At 32.3% G+C, this 12,309-nt stretch overlaps 1 protein-coding gene across 1 annotated transcript in view; it reads left to right on the forward strand.

Moving 5' to 3' along the window:
* Positions 1–11,779, forward strand: part of LOC129218482 (transmembrane protein 87A-like) — a 102,288-nt gene extending 90,509 nt beyond the window's left edge. The window contains exons 19-23 of the mRNA XM_054852766.1: positions 2,392–2,474; positions 2,565–2,638; positions 11,308–11,360; positions 11,458–11,488; positions 11,606–11,779. Coding sequence (XP_054708741.1) covers positions 2,392–2,474; positions 2,565–2,638; positions 11,308–11,360; positions 11,458–11,488; positions 11,606–11,647 — 283 coding nt within the window. The 3' untranslated portion in view covers positions 11,648–11,779. The remainder of the gene's footprint in view (positions 1–2,391; positions 2,475–2,564; positions 2,639–11,307; positions 11,361–11,457; positions 11,489–11,605) is intronic.
* The last annotated feature ends 530 nt before the right edge of the window (positions 11,780–12,309 follow it).

Raw genomic sequence — 12,309 nt, forward strand, 5'->3', positions numbered from 1 at the left:
GTAGTGAATCCTTGCTGCAGATCATGAGTAGTATGCTCATTTGAAGGTTGAAAGACAATTATGAGCCACATAAAATTAGCAATAATGTATAATATTTTTGATGAATGTCTACAAGAAAATTTTATTTTATAAACAGATTGACTAATTTTCAAGAAATTATTTTTCTTAAATTAACATTATGAAATTTAATACTTGTAAAATCATAGAAATTTCTTTTTCAGAACAATGATGTTATTACTTGTTAAATAATGATAAGAATCCCCAACCTGTTTTAAATACTTATTCCATCTTTACCTGAAAACATACATTAATGCTAAAATGACTTATTTTTTTGTAACCTTCTGTGTTTTGTGTATGAGGTTTGGAAGTTGCCATGTATGTACTTTTCATATTATTTTATTTGCAACAGTTCATAGCAACAGTCTAAAAAAAAAAAAAAACTCTGGTTTTTAAACATAACTGCTATTTTTTTCCGCCCACAAGAAAGCTATCAGCTGTGGATGTTTAAATAAACCTAAGTTTAATATTTATCTGCTAAAACTGTTGTGCTGGTTGTACTATAATTCACAAGATATAATGGTCCCTGTTAAACTAATTGAAAAAGTTAAGTGTATTAAAAAAAAGTGTCTGTCATTTTAATCAGAAGCATAGCAAAAGAAAAGTTCATAGTTAAATGTTTGTTTAATGATGTAAGTTGAATAGAACTAATGATTTAAATTTTAATTATTGCATATGCATCTTCGTTTTCTTTTTCATGTAAATTTGTAAAGAAATTTTTGCATGATATATTTTATTTGTTTAGTATATACAACTACAGCAAGGAAGTCAGGTTTGTGCAATATGATATTATTTGAAAATATGCCCTTGCTAAATATTCAGTACAGTAGAAAACCATTATAAGACTTACCTTGTGACTAGAACTTTTGCATTATATACAGTTTTTGACGTTACAAGATTATTTCAGAAATTTTGAAACTAATATTCAGAATATGTCTGTATATTTGCACTTCAGAATAAATATTAACTACAATGATGATTAAAGCACTTATATAAGTAAACAAAATAATATATATATTGTTATTCACAAATATGTAGCACAATCAAAAGAAAGTGAATTATCCTGCACTTCTGCTATCTTCAAGAGCAATATAGTATTTTTTTTAACTGTGAATAGAAATTTTCATTTAAAAGCTTGGAAGATGAAAGATGGAGAGATGAAAAACTGTTTCAAAATTTAATTTGCTTTACAATTTTTTTATTTTCCAAGCGGAACAGAGGGCTTTTTTTTAACTGCAAAACTTATTGTTTACTTCTGACACATTTCATTTCAGGGACTGCGCTATGGATTTCAAATTGTTAGCCAGTAAATTAGCCAAATTTTGAAAGTGTTAGCCAAATTTCAAAAGTTTTAGTCAAATACTAATTTACTCATTTTAATGTATTTTTGTCTGCAGAAATATTTAATCAGAGAGTGGAGTGTAACTTAATTTTTGACAATTTTTTGCGGATAAGAGTAGGGGTCAATCCAGAAATTTTTGTCTGTTTTTAGGAATTTTGAGGAGAAAAAATGCAAATTAAGGAGTTTAACGACAAATCTTATGTATTTTTTCAAAACAAAACTAAATTCTTTTACCTTTAGAAAAATAATAATAAATGATACTTGAAGCTTGTTATGAAAGAAGAAAGGATTTAATCGAGCAGCAGTATCTGATTTCACTCGCTCTGCATGCACTTTCTGTTCGAAATTTATAAAATGGCCAAGAAACATGATTATTCATACTAGTACAGTAAAAAGAAAAAAATGGCTAAAAACAACTTAAAGTGATATTTATCATTCTTTAATAAATTTGAGAGTAGAAATAAAAGTTTTTAATAAAGTAAAGACTGCATCTCTATCTTAGTTCGATGTTAAAGTCATCGAACACAATGAAACAGACATGCCATACAACAAGGCACCCGCCAACAATTTCTACTTGGTAGCCACACTGCGCATTTGATGTCCCTCCAATCAGCGAGAGGCAAATGTGGTCCTTAATCCAATTCCGATGCTAACACGCACCTCATTCTGCTCGGAGTGGCTAGATGATCAAAGGATAAAACAACTTTCAGTGACTGGTATCTGGGAGTTTTATGAAAGATCGGTTTTTAAGGGTCAGAATTTTGTGAAGGGTCCGAAGTTTGTAAATGGACCTAACTTTTATCTAGATTGACGTCTGAAGGGAAATATTTTTTTTCTATTGAAATTTCGGGGAACTTTCTGTTCTCCAATTAGTTTGCCAAATTCGAATTTTTTTCGCCGAATTTACGATTTAATCGCATTTGGTGCATTGGCAAATGCTTAACGCGGTCCCTGCATTTAATTGAAAAGAAATTGCTTTATTTTCTATATAGGTATGCATTCACTCCTTTACTGGATGCTATTGATGATGATGATGAAGATGACGATGAAAACTCTATGACTAATGATGCATTTGGTATGTATGTGTTAGACAAATATTTCAATTAAATTTTTGTTTAATTTTAAAATTCAAAAATGCTATAAATCAATACTCTTGTATTTTTAGTTGGAATGAAAATGCGCACTTCTAAATCAAATTTCAACGCTTCTCCTAAACAAGACGAAGTGAAGCAAAAAACAGTATGTGTTACACATTCAGTAATATTCAATTATGGCTTGATATACACTCATGTTCTCTATTACCAGAATATAATTTGTAGGTTTTGTATGTTCTTTCTTGAGCAGTCAGTTTGTTCATTAGAAATACTGCTGTTGTTTAGTATCAAAACCAGCTAAATCCGTTTTTTAGATATTTTATAGGAGAAACAAAAAAGATTTCTATTCCTCACACACCCTTTTCTGAAAGGGTTTTTTTCCTTTGAAAAATATTCTGTGTACATCTTCATTTTTGCTTTTTTTTTAAATTGACAGTACAGTAGAAGACCGCTAAACTGCTGATGTACAAATCACAAGACCTATGACCCTGTGCAACTTCTTGGATGTAAAATGAATTTTGCAGCTAAGAAATTGCAAATTTTCACACAGAAAATTAGCAAAAAAGTAATAAGTTTATCTTTTGCTGTTTAAAAGATTTAAATAATAAAAAACATGTACTTATTGCATTAAAATTATTTTTAAAATATGAAATGGATGATCTAAGTACGATAAAAAAGCAAATTTGAAGTTTGCAATTGACTAAACAGCAAAGCAAACAGGAATTAGTTTTCCGCGATTGGCAACAAACATCAACTTGGCTTGTTGTTTTGGTTTGCTTGCTTTTCGCATGTTTTATGATATACATCATTTGTTTTATACTTCTCACATTTATATTGCTTTACATTTTTAGTAACACTCAAATTTTGAGTAACATCCCTACTCCATATGGTATGGAAGAAAATAAAGACCAATCGTCCATTGGTGTGAATAAAAAACATGTTCTTATCACTATTTCCAAAAAAGTTAAAGTTTTGAAAGAACTTCAGAAAGGTACATCAATCAAGTTCATATCCAGAACTTTTGAGATTAGTGGCCGAACAGTATACAATAACTGAACCAATGAGGAAAAAAATTTAATTTTTATGCGAGTTCCAACATATTCAAAGACATGGAAACCTTTTTAAAGTATAAACTTTCTTGATTTTGCAAACATCTACATAGGAGTACATTCAAAACGAAAAGATGAAATAATCATATTTTATGAAACTTGAAATTTATCCCTTAGAGTCAAGCGACTCGCTTCTCGGAAGTTCGACTCCCTGAAGCGCCAATGTTCCAAACTTGGAACATGCTATTTTGAAGGGGCATACCTTTTGCAAATATTATTGTACATTTCTGAAAGCATTTTAAAATCATACATTGAAGTATTTTTTATGAATAAATTAAATAGCATCCCATTTTCTGAAAAAGCCTATTTTTGGTAAATTTTATGAAAAAAAGCTGCAGAAAACTAGAAAAACACATTTTTAAAAAATCGCAATAAAAAGTCGAAAATATATAAACAACCAAATATCACTTCAAAAAATACTTCAAAGTAAGACGTAAATGTATTGATAAAAACTTGTTCATTTAAACAATATTTCTTGAGAAAAATTTTAGTTAAATATCATGTTCCACTTTTGGAACATTTTTGGGTTAAGGGTTAAAAGAGCTCGCTACTTTTATTGTAAAAGTGTATACTGCTGGTGGCTAATTCAGGATTAAGTGCAAGCCAAAAGTTACTAGTGGAGCTAGAAACTTGTAGGAGACAATAAAGAGTTGCACTTATCTCTCTGCAGAAAATCAGAAAATTGTATTCAAATCCATCTTAAACATTGCATCTTTGCTCACCCTGAAAACATGCTGTTATCCATGTTAGTTGATAAGAGAGATCAGATAAAGAAACTATGGCTTTAAGTTGTATAATCAACGTTCAATCTAGAAAACAAATCAGCAAACAAGTTAGAATGCTTCAGATCCCAAAAATACAATGATATGATTTCTTGGCGTGATGAGAAAGATACAGAATTGCCTTTTACACGTCATTTGACAACATTGGATTTAAAGAGATTACTGGAAGCCAAGAAATTAGATATGACTTTTGAATGCACTCTTTTTGAGCTTCCATCACTCACTCAAGCGGTTGAAAGAGCTGTCAAAGGGTCACTGCCTCTCCCAAATTTCTCTGTGACCACAAGAAAAGATTAAGCTTAGTAAAAACAAGGCTGTTTGAAAGAAATATCCAGCCAATCTACCACACAAAGAAACAATTTAACTATTGAAGACGAATCTAAGAAATGTAAATGTGTGCTCTTCTTATCGGTTGTGAGGAAGGGAGGGTACGGGTGGGACGCAAAGAGCAACCATCTTCTTGTGGCGAGTCCTGGGTAGATCTACATGAGCTACCAAAGAGTTGCACATTGTGGGTTAATAACAAAAGGATTAAGAAAAATTTTGAATACAATTTAAATGAATATTGAAAAGAAAATTTAAATTGTATAAAAATGTTGAAAAGATTGGACATTTTGGAAAATTGATGAACTTTAGAGGAAATGCGCAGAATGAAACCATAATCTAAAATGCTTTTAAAAAACTCTTTGTACATTCCAGGCCTTGTTCTGCCATTTAATTCCCACCTGTCATATTTTTTTTTCATTTCTAATACTTGAAAAAAAATTGAAAAATCTAAAAAAAATCAAAATTTTCAAAATTTTAAGTTAATTGTGCAGACTCAAGATGAGGTCGTAAGAATGAAATATTTCAGATTTGTTACTAAGCCTTATACACAGTAATTGAAAGGTACCCGTTTCCAAAAATCAAAAATTCATTTTTTTCACTCCACCCTATTGTACAATTTAAATATTCATTGTTATTTGGCTTACAAGCAAAATTTTAGAGGTTACGGTTTCTAAAATTTATGTGCTATATTTCTACATTCTATTCTCTACAATTCAACATAATACTATTTAATTCAGCCCAATTATTGAGAAAAACAAACTTTTTTTTTATGCAGGATTTTTAAAACGTGCATAGTATTAAAATACATTCAGATAGTATAAATAAGTGATATGAAAGTAAATGTTCAAAAATCAATGCTGCATTAAAAATAATCATTTATTGCATTCCAATAGCACCAATGCTTCAAAACTATCTGCTTTCATTCTCTGAGAAGTGAAAAAATTTACAGCAATGTCGAACAAACGCTCAACTGGAGCAGATGATTCACAAAGGTTCAATTTTACTAAACAATGGGTACACATGAATGATTGATCCCCAGTATTTTAGGGGATCAATATCGTACCCATTTGGTGCATTGGTTTTGTAAGCTTTTAGTTTGCTTTCAATTTTCTCTTTTATGAAAGAATTATCACTTTTGAAAGTGTGGGCAGGTTTTTCCAAAAATGTGAACAGTTTCTTTTTTTTGGAAGGCAGTTTTGGTGACACATCTTCTGTGAATGAAAGTAAAAAAAAAAAAAAAAACACCAAAAGGCATATGTGTAACTTTTTCAAAACAGTCTTATCTTCTCCTTTGTCCAGATCCCATCTCCTTTATACCATTCTAGAATCTCAGCTAATAAGTTTTCACTTGCAGAAAGTCAGGATAACACAATTACAAGTCCAAATTACGATTATTGAAATTTAGATTACAGTTACGATTAATGCAAGAAATAGTTGATTAAAATTACGATTACAAGATTATGCAAGAGATAAAGCAAGAGTGTCTCATTGCCAGATTATGATTATGATTACACAAAAATGTAATAGATTACGCAGATTACGATTACGTAACCGGCGATTACTCCAAGCCTGTTATCCAGGATAAATAGTATTTGCAGTTCTTTAGTGTACTTGGTGGAAATTTCCAATGCACAAAATACCAACCCAGAACTCCGGAAAATTCATTTATCTGAAAATACATCCATCCGTTTCCAACCCATGAATCAAACTCCATCCCAGAAAATCTACTGCTGTGTAGCTACAGGAGAGATACGACCATTTGTGCCAAAAGACCACCACAAGCTAGTCTTCAATGTTTTGCATAACTTTTCCCACACTGGAATTCGTGCCACCAAAAAGTTAATCAAATCACGATTTGTATGGCCAAGTATGTCAAAGGACATTTTTGAGTGGGCTAAAACATGTCTGCAGTGCCAGAAGTCGAAAGTGATCAAACACACGCACAGCTCAGTCCAACAGTTCCAGTTACCTCGCCAACGGTTCCAACATGTCCACCTAGACATCGTTGGCCCCCTTCCACTATCTGATGGTTACCAGTACTTGCTCTCCTGTATCGACAGATATACCAGATGGCCCGAAGCCATCCCTATAGTCGACATGACCGCAGTGACTGTCGCAAACGCATTTCTTTTTCATTGGATTGCCAGACTCTGAGTGCCCTCCATGATGACAACCAAACAAGGCCAGCAGTTCCAGAGCAACCTGTTCTCTGTACTTAACAAGCTCCTGGAAGTTCAACAGACGTGCACATCACCCTACTACCCTTTTGGGAATGGGTTGATTAACCGCTTCCATAGAACACTTAAACAAGGACTCTGCTGCCATAAAGACAAATGGACTCATGCTCTGCCACTGGTTCTATTAGGAATGCAAGCGACAGTAAAGGAAGAGCTTCAATGCACCTGCACAGAGCTGGTTTATGGTGTGCCTCTCCGATTAACAGCAGAGTACTTAGAGGAACCAACAATTAATATTGAACCCAGCAACATTTTACTACAGTTTTGTCAATACAGGCAGTCGTTAAAACCTACTCCTACTGCTTCCCACGACAAAAAAAGATCAGTAATGATTCATTCTTCTCTAAGTAAAGCCACCCACATATATGTGCGTTTTGACGGTGTTAAAAAATCTCTTCAACCTCAATATAATGGACCCGACCTGGTAATGCAACGTACAGACAAGACCTTCACTCTAAACATCAACGGTAAACCTTCCGTAATCAATATTGACCGACTCAAGCCCACCTTTCTTCTCAACCATGAACCAGATCGTCCACCTCGACATCCACCACCAGATCCAGCTCATCAGTCTGTTCAACTCTTCCAACAACCTAAAGCTCCTGTTACAATAACTCGCTCTGGACGACAAGCAAGATTCTACCCAAGATATTCGTAGCCCTCAGTGCCCTTGGCACTTAGGGGAGAGTACTGTGGTGAACTCAAAATTATAAACTTTAACTTTTTGCAGAAATATGAACTTAAGCTTCTACCAAGAATACGAACTTTAACTTCCACTTTCACTAAGCAATGGGCAGATAAACAGCCACCATTGAATTGTCAGTCAGTTCCTCCTTGCACGTATAGAGCGATGTGTTGATTGGTGATGTTCACGGCTACATTTTAAATGTTATCAATTTTTTTAGCAATTACCTGTTCTTACTAAATAAATGTTTTTTAGTGTTTTCTCATCAAGAATGTTTCGTTGTCTTTTAAGAAGTGTTCCCCGACCAAAAATAGTGTATTCATGCAACCTATCGAAGTGGTAACTAAAATAACAACCAAACCCTGATCTAGTTGCACCAAATTTTACCTCTCTTTTTATCCTTTTACGAAAAAGGAAGTATTGTATTAGTGGAAAAAATTTCTCTAAAAAATCCACCTTAATTTCCATTTTGCTCGCCCCAGAATGAATGTTGAATTTTTTTTTCAACCTGACCACACGTGGTTATATGCCTAAGAACGTATAGACACCCAAAATATCCATTTTGACGATCCCCGAGTAATTTACGAGTTTTCTCGTGATGTACGTATGTATGTATGTCGCATAACTCAAGAACGGTATGTCCTAGAAAGTTGAAATTTGGTATGTAGACTCCTAGTGGGGTCTAATTGTGCACCTCCCTTTTTGGTTGCATTGGGATGTTCCAAAGGGGGTCTTTTGCACCTTTTTGGGGGGAAATCAATGTTAATTTCAATGCAAACTCAAGTACTATAATTTGGGAAACACTTGGTGATACAGTCGAGTCCCGACTTACTCGAGGGATGCGTTCCAAGACACCTCGCGTAAGTCAAAATTTCGCGTTGTGGAAAAACGTATTCATAAACTTCTTTTAGTAACATACCAAATTTTTTAGACATTTGTAAGCACCCCTCAAACTGCTTTAAAGCATTCCTCAACTATACATTACAGTTTCTTACATAAAGAACTCAACTTTTACTGTGTTTAAAAAAATTAAAAAGCTGTTTTATTCGACATAAAATAGTTAAAATGCACAAAAAGAATGATTGATGAAATAAAACAACACGATACGTACAGTATGTAGTAATAATAAAATGCTGTATTACAAAAGTACTGTACAGTAGATACAGTAATAATATTTATGAGTTAAAAAATGTAGATGATGAAGATTTATGCTGCATGATCAGATCGTTATTTTTTGTTAAATGCATTTTAAAATACGGTTGCTTCACCTTTTCTTTTATAACGTTTCCATTTATGGCAACAAGCCCCTCTTCCTGATCTCTTTAATCTACAATGCAAGAGCAGCTTACATTTTCATATACTTTACTCAGACTCTGCAAGCTTTAACATTGAAACTAAGTTCTGAACTTATACAGATATCATTTTGTTTTGACTTTTAACTGTACGTATGGAAGATTCACTCATACTTATTGCGTTGCTACCGTCAACGTTTGGTAGTTGCCCAAGCATATCGAGAATCTTAATCTTCTTTTTATTGTTTTATTGTCAGAAACTTTATTCCCTCCCCCCCCCCCATCTTCATAAACTTTAGATGAAACAGCTCACTAAGGTGCCATTATATTTCATCTACTTTAATGTGTAGAATGAAAAAAAAAGACTGCACTAACAACGTTTTATGAACTAACAACGTGATGCCTAGACTAGTTTGATGTGGGAACTTTCGATGGTCAGCGTAATGCTAATGGGATGTAATAACATTCACAAAATATATATTTAGTTTTCAATAATGAAGCCAATACTTCCTTCTAAAGAAATTCGTGTTGTGGACGAGGAATTCGCTCGCGTCAGCTCTAAAATTTGTTACTCGTGGGAAAATTCGCGTTATAGCCGTTTCGCGTAAGTTGAATCGCGTTGTAGCGGGAGTCGACTGTATATCGCCAAGCTTTTGGTCACCAAGTTTTGTTGCCAATTTGACAACAAATTTGGCATTTTTTTATTTTTAAAATCTGGTTTCAATTTGGCCACTATTGGCGATATTTAGAGAGTTAACCATTGAATCACATTAAAATTGTCAATATTGAGTAAATTAATCTGTATAAAACGTTTTTTTTTCTTCGGTTCGCAACAAACTTGGGATGAAAATATTTAAAGTGTTTCTTTGCTTACTCCAAGTTCAAGGCACTATTATCATTTAATTAGCCTAAAAGGAAGTCATGTGATGCACACATCAGCTGTTTTTTTTTTTTTTTTTTTTGCCTCCAAACCCTACATCACTGATCCAGCCAATGGACCAGGGTGTAATCTATTCCCTGAAGTGTTTCTATAAGAGTGCTTTTTTTTCAAAGGCTTTTGAATTTCCTATTCTGATCAGAATGTAGTTGGTGCTGTCAAAAAGCAAATCACATTGAAAGACATTTTACATGCTGAAGGATGGAGGATACCTTTGACTCTGTTACTCAAAAAAACCCTTAGCAATGCATGGCAAAGGTATATCCAGATTCCCTCTTTCTGTGCTCTAGTGAAGAGAATGATATAGAGAATTTGTGGGCTTTAAGCCACCCATGGGGCAAAAATTAAAGTAGCCAAGCCCTGCAGTTCGCTAAAACTGGTTGTTCGGAAAAAGTAGATGTGGAATGGTGCGGAATTTTTAGCAAATGACGATGATTGTTCTGTTATACCACATGTTACCGATGGTGAAATTATTTCTTCAGTTTTAGGAGGTTCAGAAAATTTATCTGATACAGAACCAGAAGAAGGGGGGAGGGGGAGATGACGTGCAGAAGGAATTTCAAATAGCTAAATTACATGCACAAAAATCTAAAAACCTTAAAACAAACAACCATTCATTGATTGTTTAAAAAGCAATAAAATAAAGCTAATGATTATGTAATTTATTTATAATATGATGATTTCATTTATATGTTTTTGGAAAGTAATGTATTGCGTAATATGTGTTACTCTATTTTTAAAACTCGTAACAAATATTAAGTTATGATATTTCTTCTCATATTTATTTTTATATGAACATAATAATCTGATATCAAACTTACCATATAAATAAGGTTCATTAGTTTGTGTATCAAATGACCTATCAAACTCAAAAACCTTTATATCGTATAACCTCGGGTCCCAAGGTGTGCATTATAATGGTCTTCGACTGTATTGTCTAGTAATTTACAAATAAAAATTATTTGGATTGAGCTGGTTTTAAAGTAATCTGCTTTATTTTATTTTTAATTTTTATTCAAATTCAAATTAAATTCATGTCTTTTCTCACTTTTGTGCCATATACTAGCCAGTATAATCAAAAATGTGAATTGATTATGTCATTGATGTTACCCATAGGTTTTTACAATGGTAATTCGGTAAAAGCATAGATTAAGCTGGTTTTGGAGTAGAACATGATTTTGGCTGCAGTTATTAGGGCTGACGAGAGACCATGTCTGCCTTGTCAGAAACTTGAGGCCCAAGCCTTGTGAAGGCCCGTTCAAGTTCTTGTAGACATAAATTTGTAGGAAATTCCTTCTTACTTCTTTTATGTTTTGGTATATTGACTTAAGTTTTGTTAGAAAATATTTTTGTGTAAATATTACGTAACAAATAGGGTCTAAAGCTTTTATATTTTTTTTTATTTGTTTACAAAACTTCTAAAATTTTAAAATTGAAACTTTCAGGATGAAGATTTAAAATGGGTTGAAGAAAATATTCCTACATCACTAACTGATGTGTAAGTTTTGTTGTGCTTTTATTTGCTTTTTGTATACTTATGAAATGTTTGTACTCTCATTCATTTTACTTATTTATTATTTTTTAAAAATTTTTAGGGCCTTGCCAAGTCTTTTAGATTCAGATGAGGTAATAATTCTGCATTATATTGTAATATATTATTTTAACTTTCCCATTCGTTTCATACACATTCTAAAACAGCCATAATTATCTATATAAATATCATTATTTTTTTTTAAATTGCAGGAAATAATGACAGCAAAATTTGAACGAAGCAAAATGGAATAATGCCTTGTTTCAAGGTGGTGATATTTACATTAGCTTTCATAAAGTGATGAAGAATATTTTTATTATTTAAAATCATTGTATATAATTTGTTTATTGTTGGGCTATGCTTATTTAATAAACTGACAATTTTTGTCTCTTCTTGGAAAATTCATATTAATCTTAAGTAATGCTTGATAAAATTAACTGAACTTCTGTACAAAAGTGAAATTTTATTTTAACAAAGGAAAAAAAAGTAGCTTACATAAACTGTTGCATATGAACTCATATAAAGTCGAGTCTCAAATTGTAATCATATTTGTGTTAGTCTTAATAGTTATAAATGTAAAACTATTTTAGTTCCAAAATTTTAAATATAAATCAAGAAACTAAAAATGGTACAAAAAACATTTTCAAGTTAAGTGAAAAAAAATGCTCGTTTTCATAAATTATGACTAGATAATACATGGAATCAATATAAATAATGTCTGAACAGCATGATACTTTACAAAATCAAATAATTTCATGCTTCAAATATTGTCGCAATTACTTATTTCTCTAATCCATCACTCAAATAGTGCTGATGCTGAAAATTTTGAAACATTTCTATTTCAGTAATAAAGAACTTAGTTACTTCAGTGTCATTTATCAGTTCATCAAATATACATCTTATTATCATTCTTATG

Source organism: Uloborus diversus, chromosome 3 (genome assembly GCF_026930045.1).
Source record: "Uloborus diversus isolate 005 chromosome 3, Udiv.v.3.1, whole genome shotgun sequence".
Classification (NCBI taxonomy): domain Eukaryota; kingdom Metazoa; phylum Arthropoda; class Arachnida; order Araneae; family Uloboridae; genus Uloborus; species Uloborus diversus.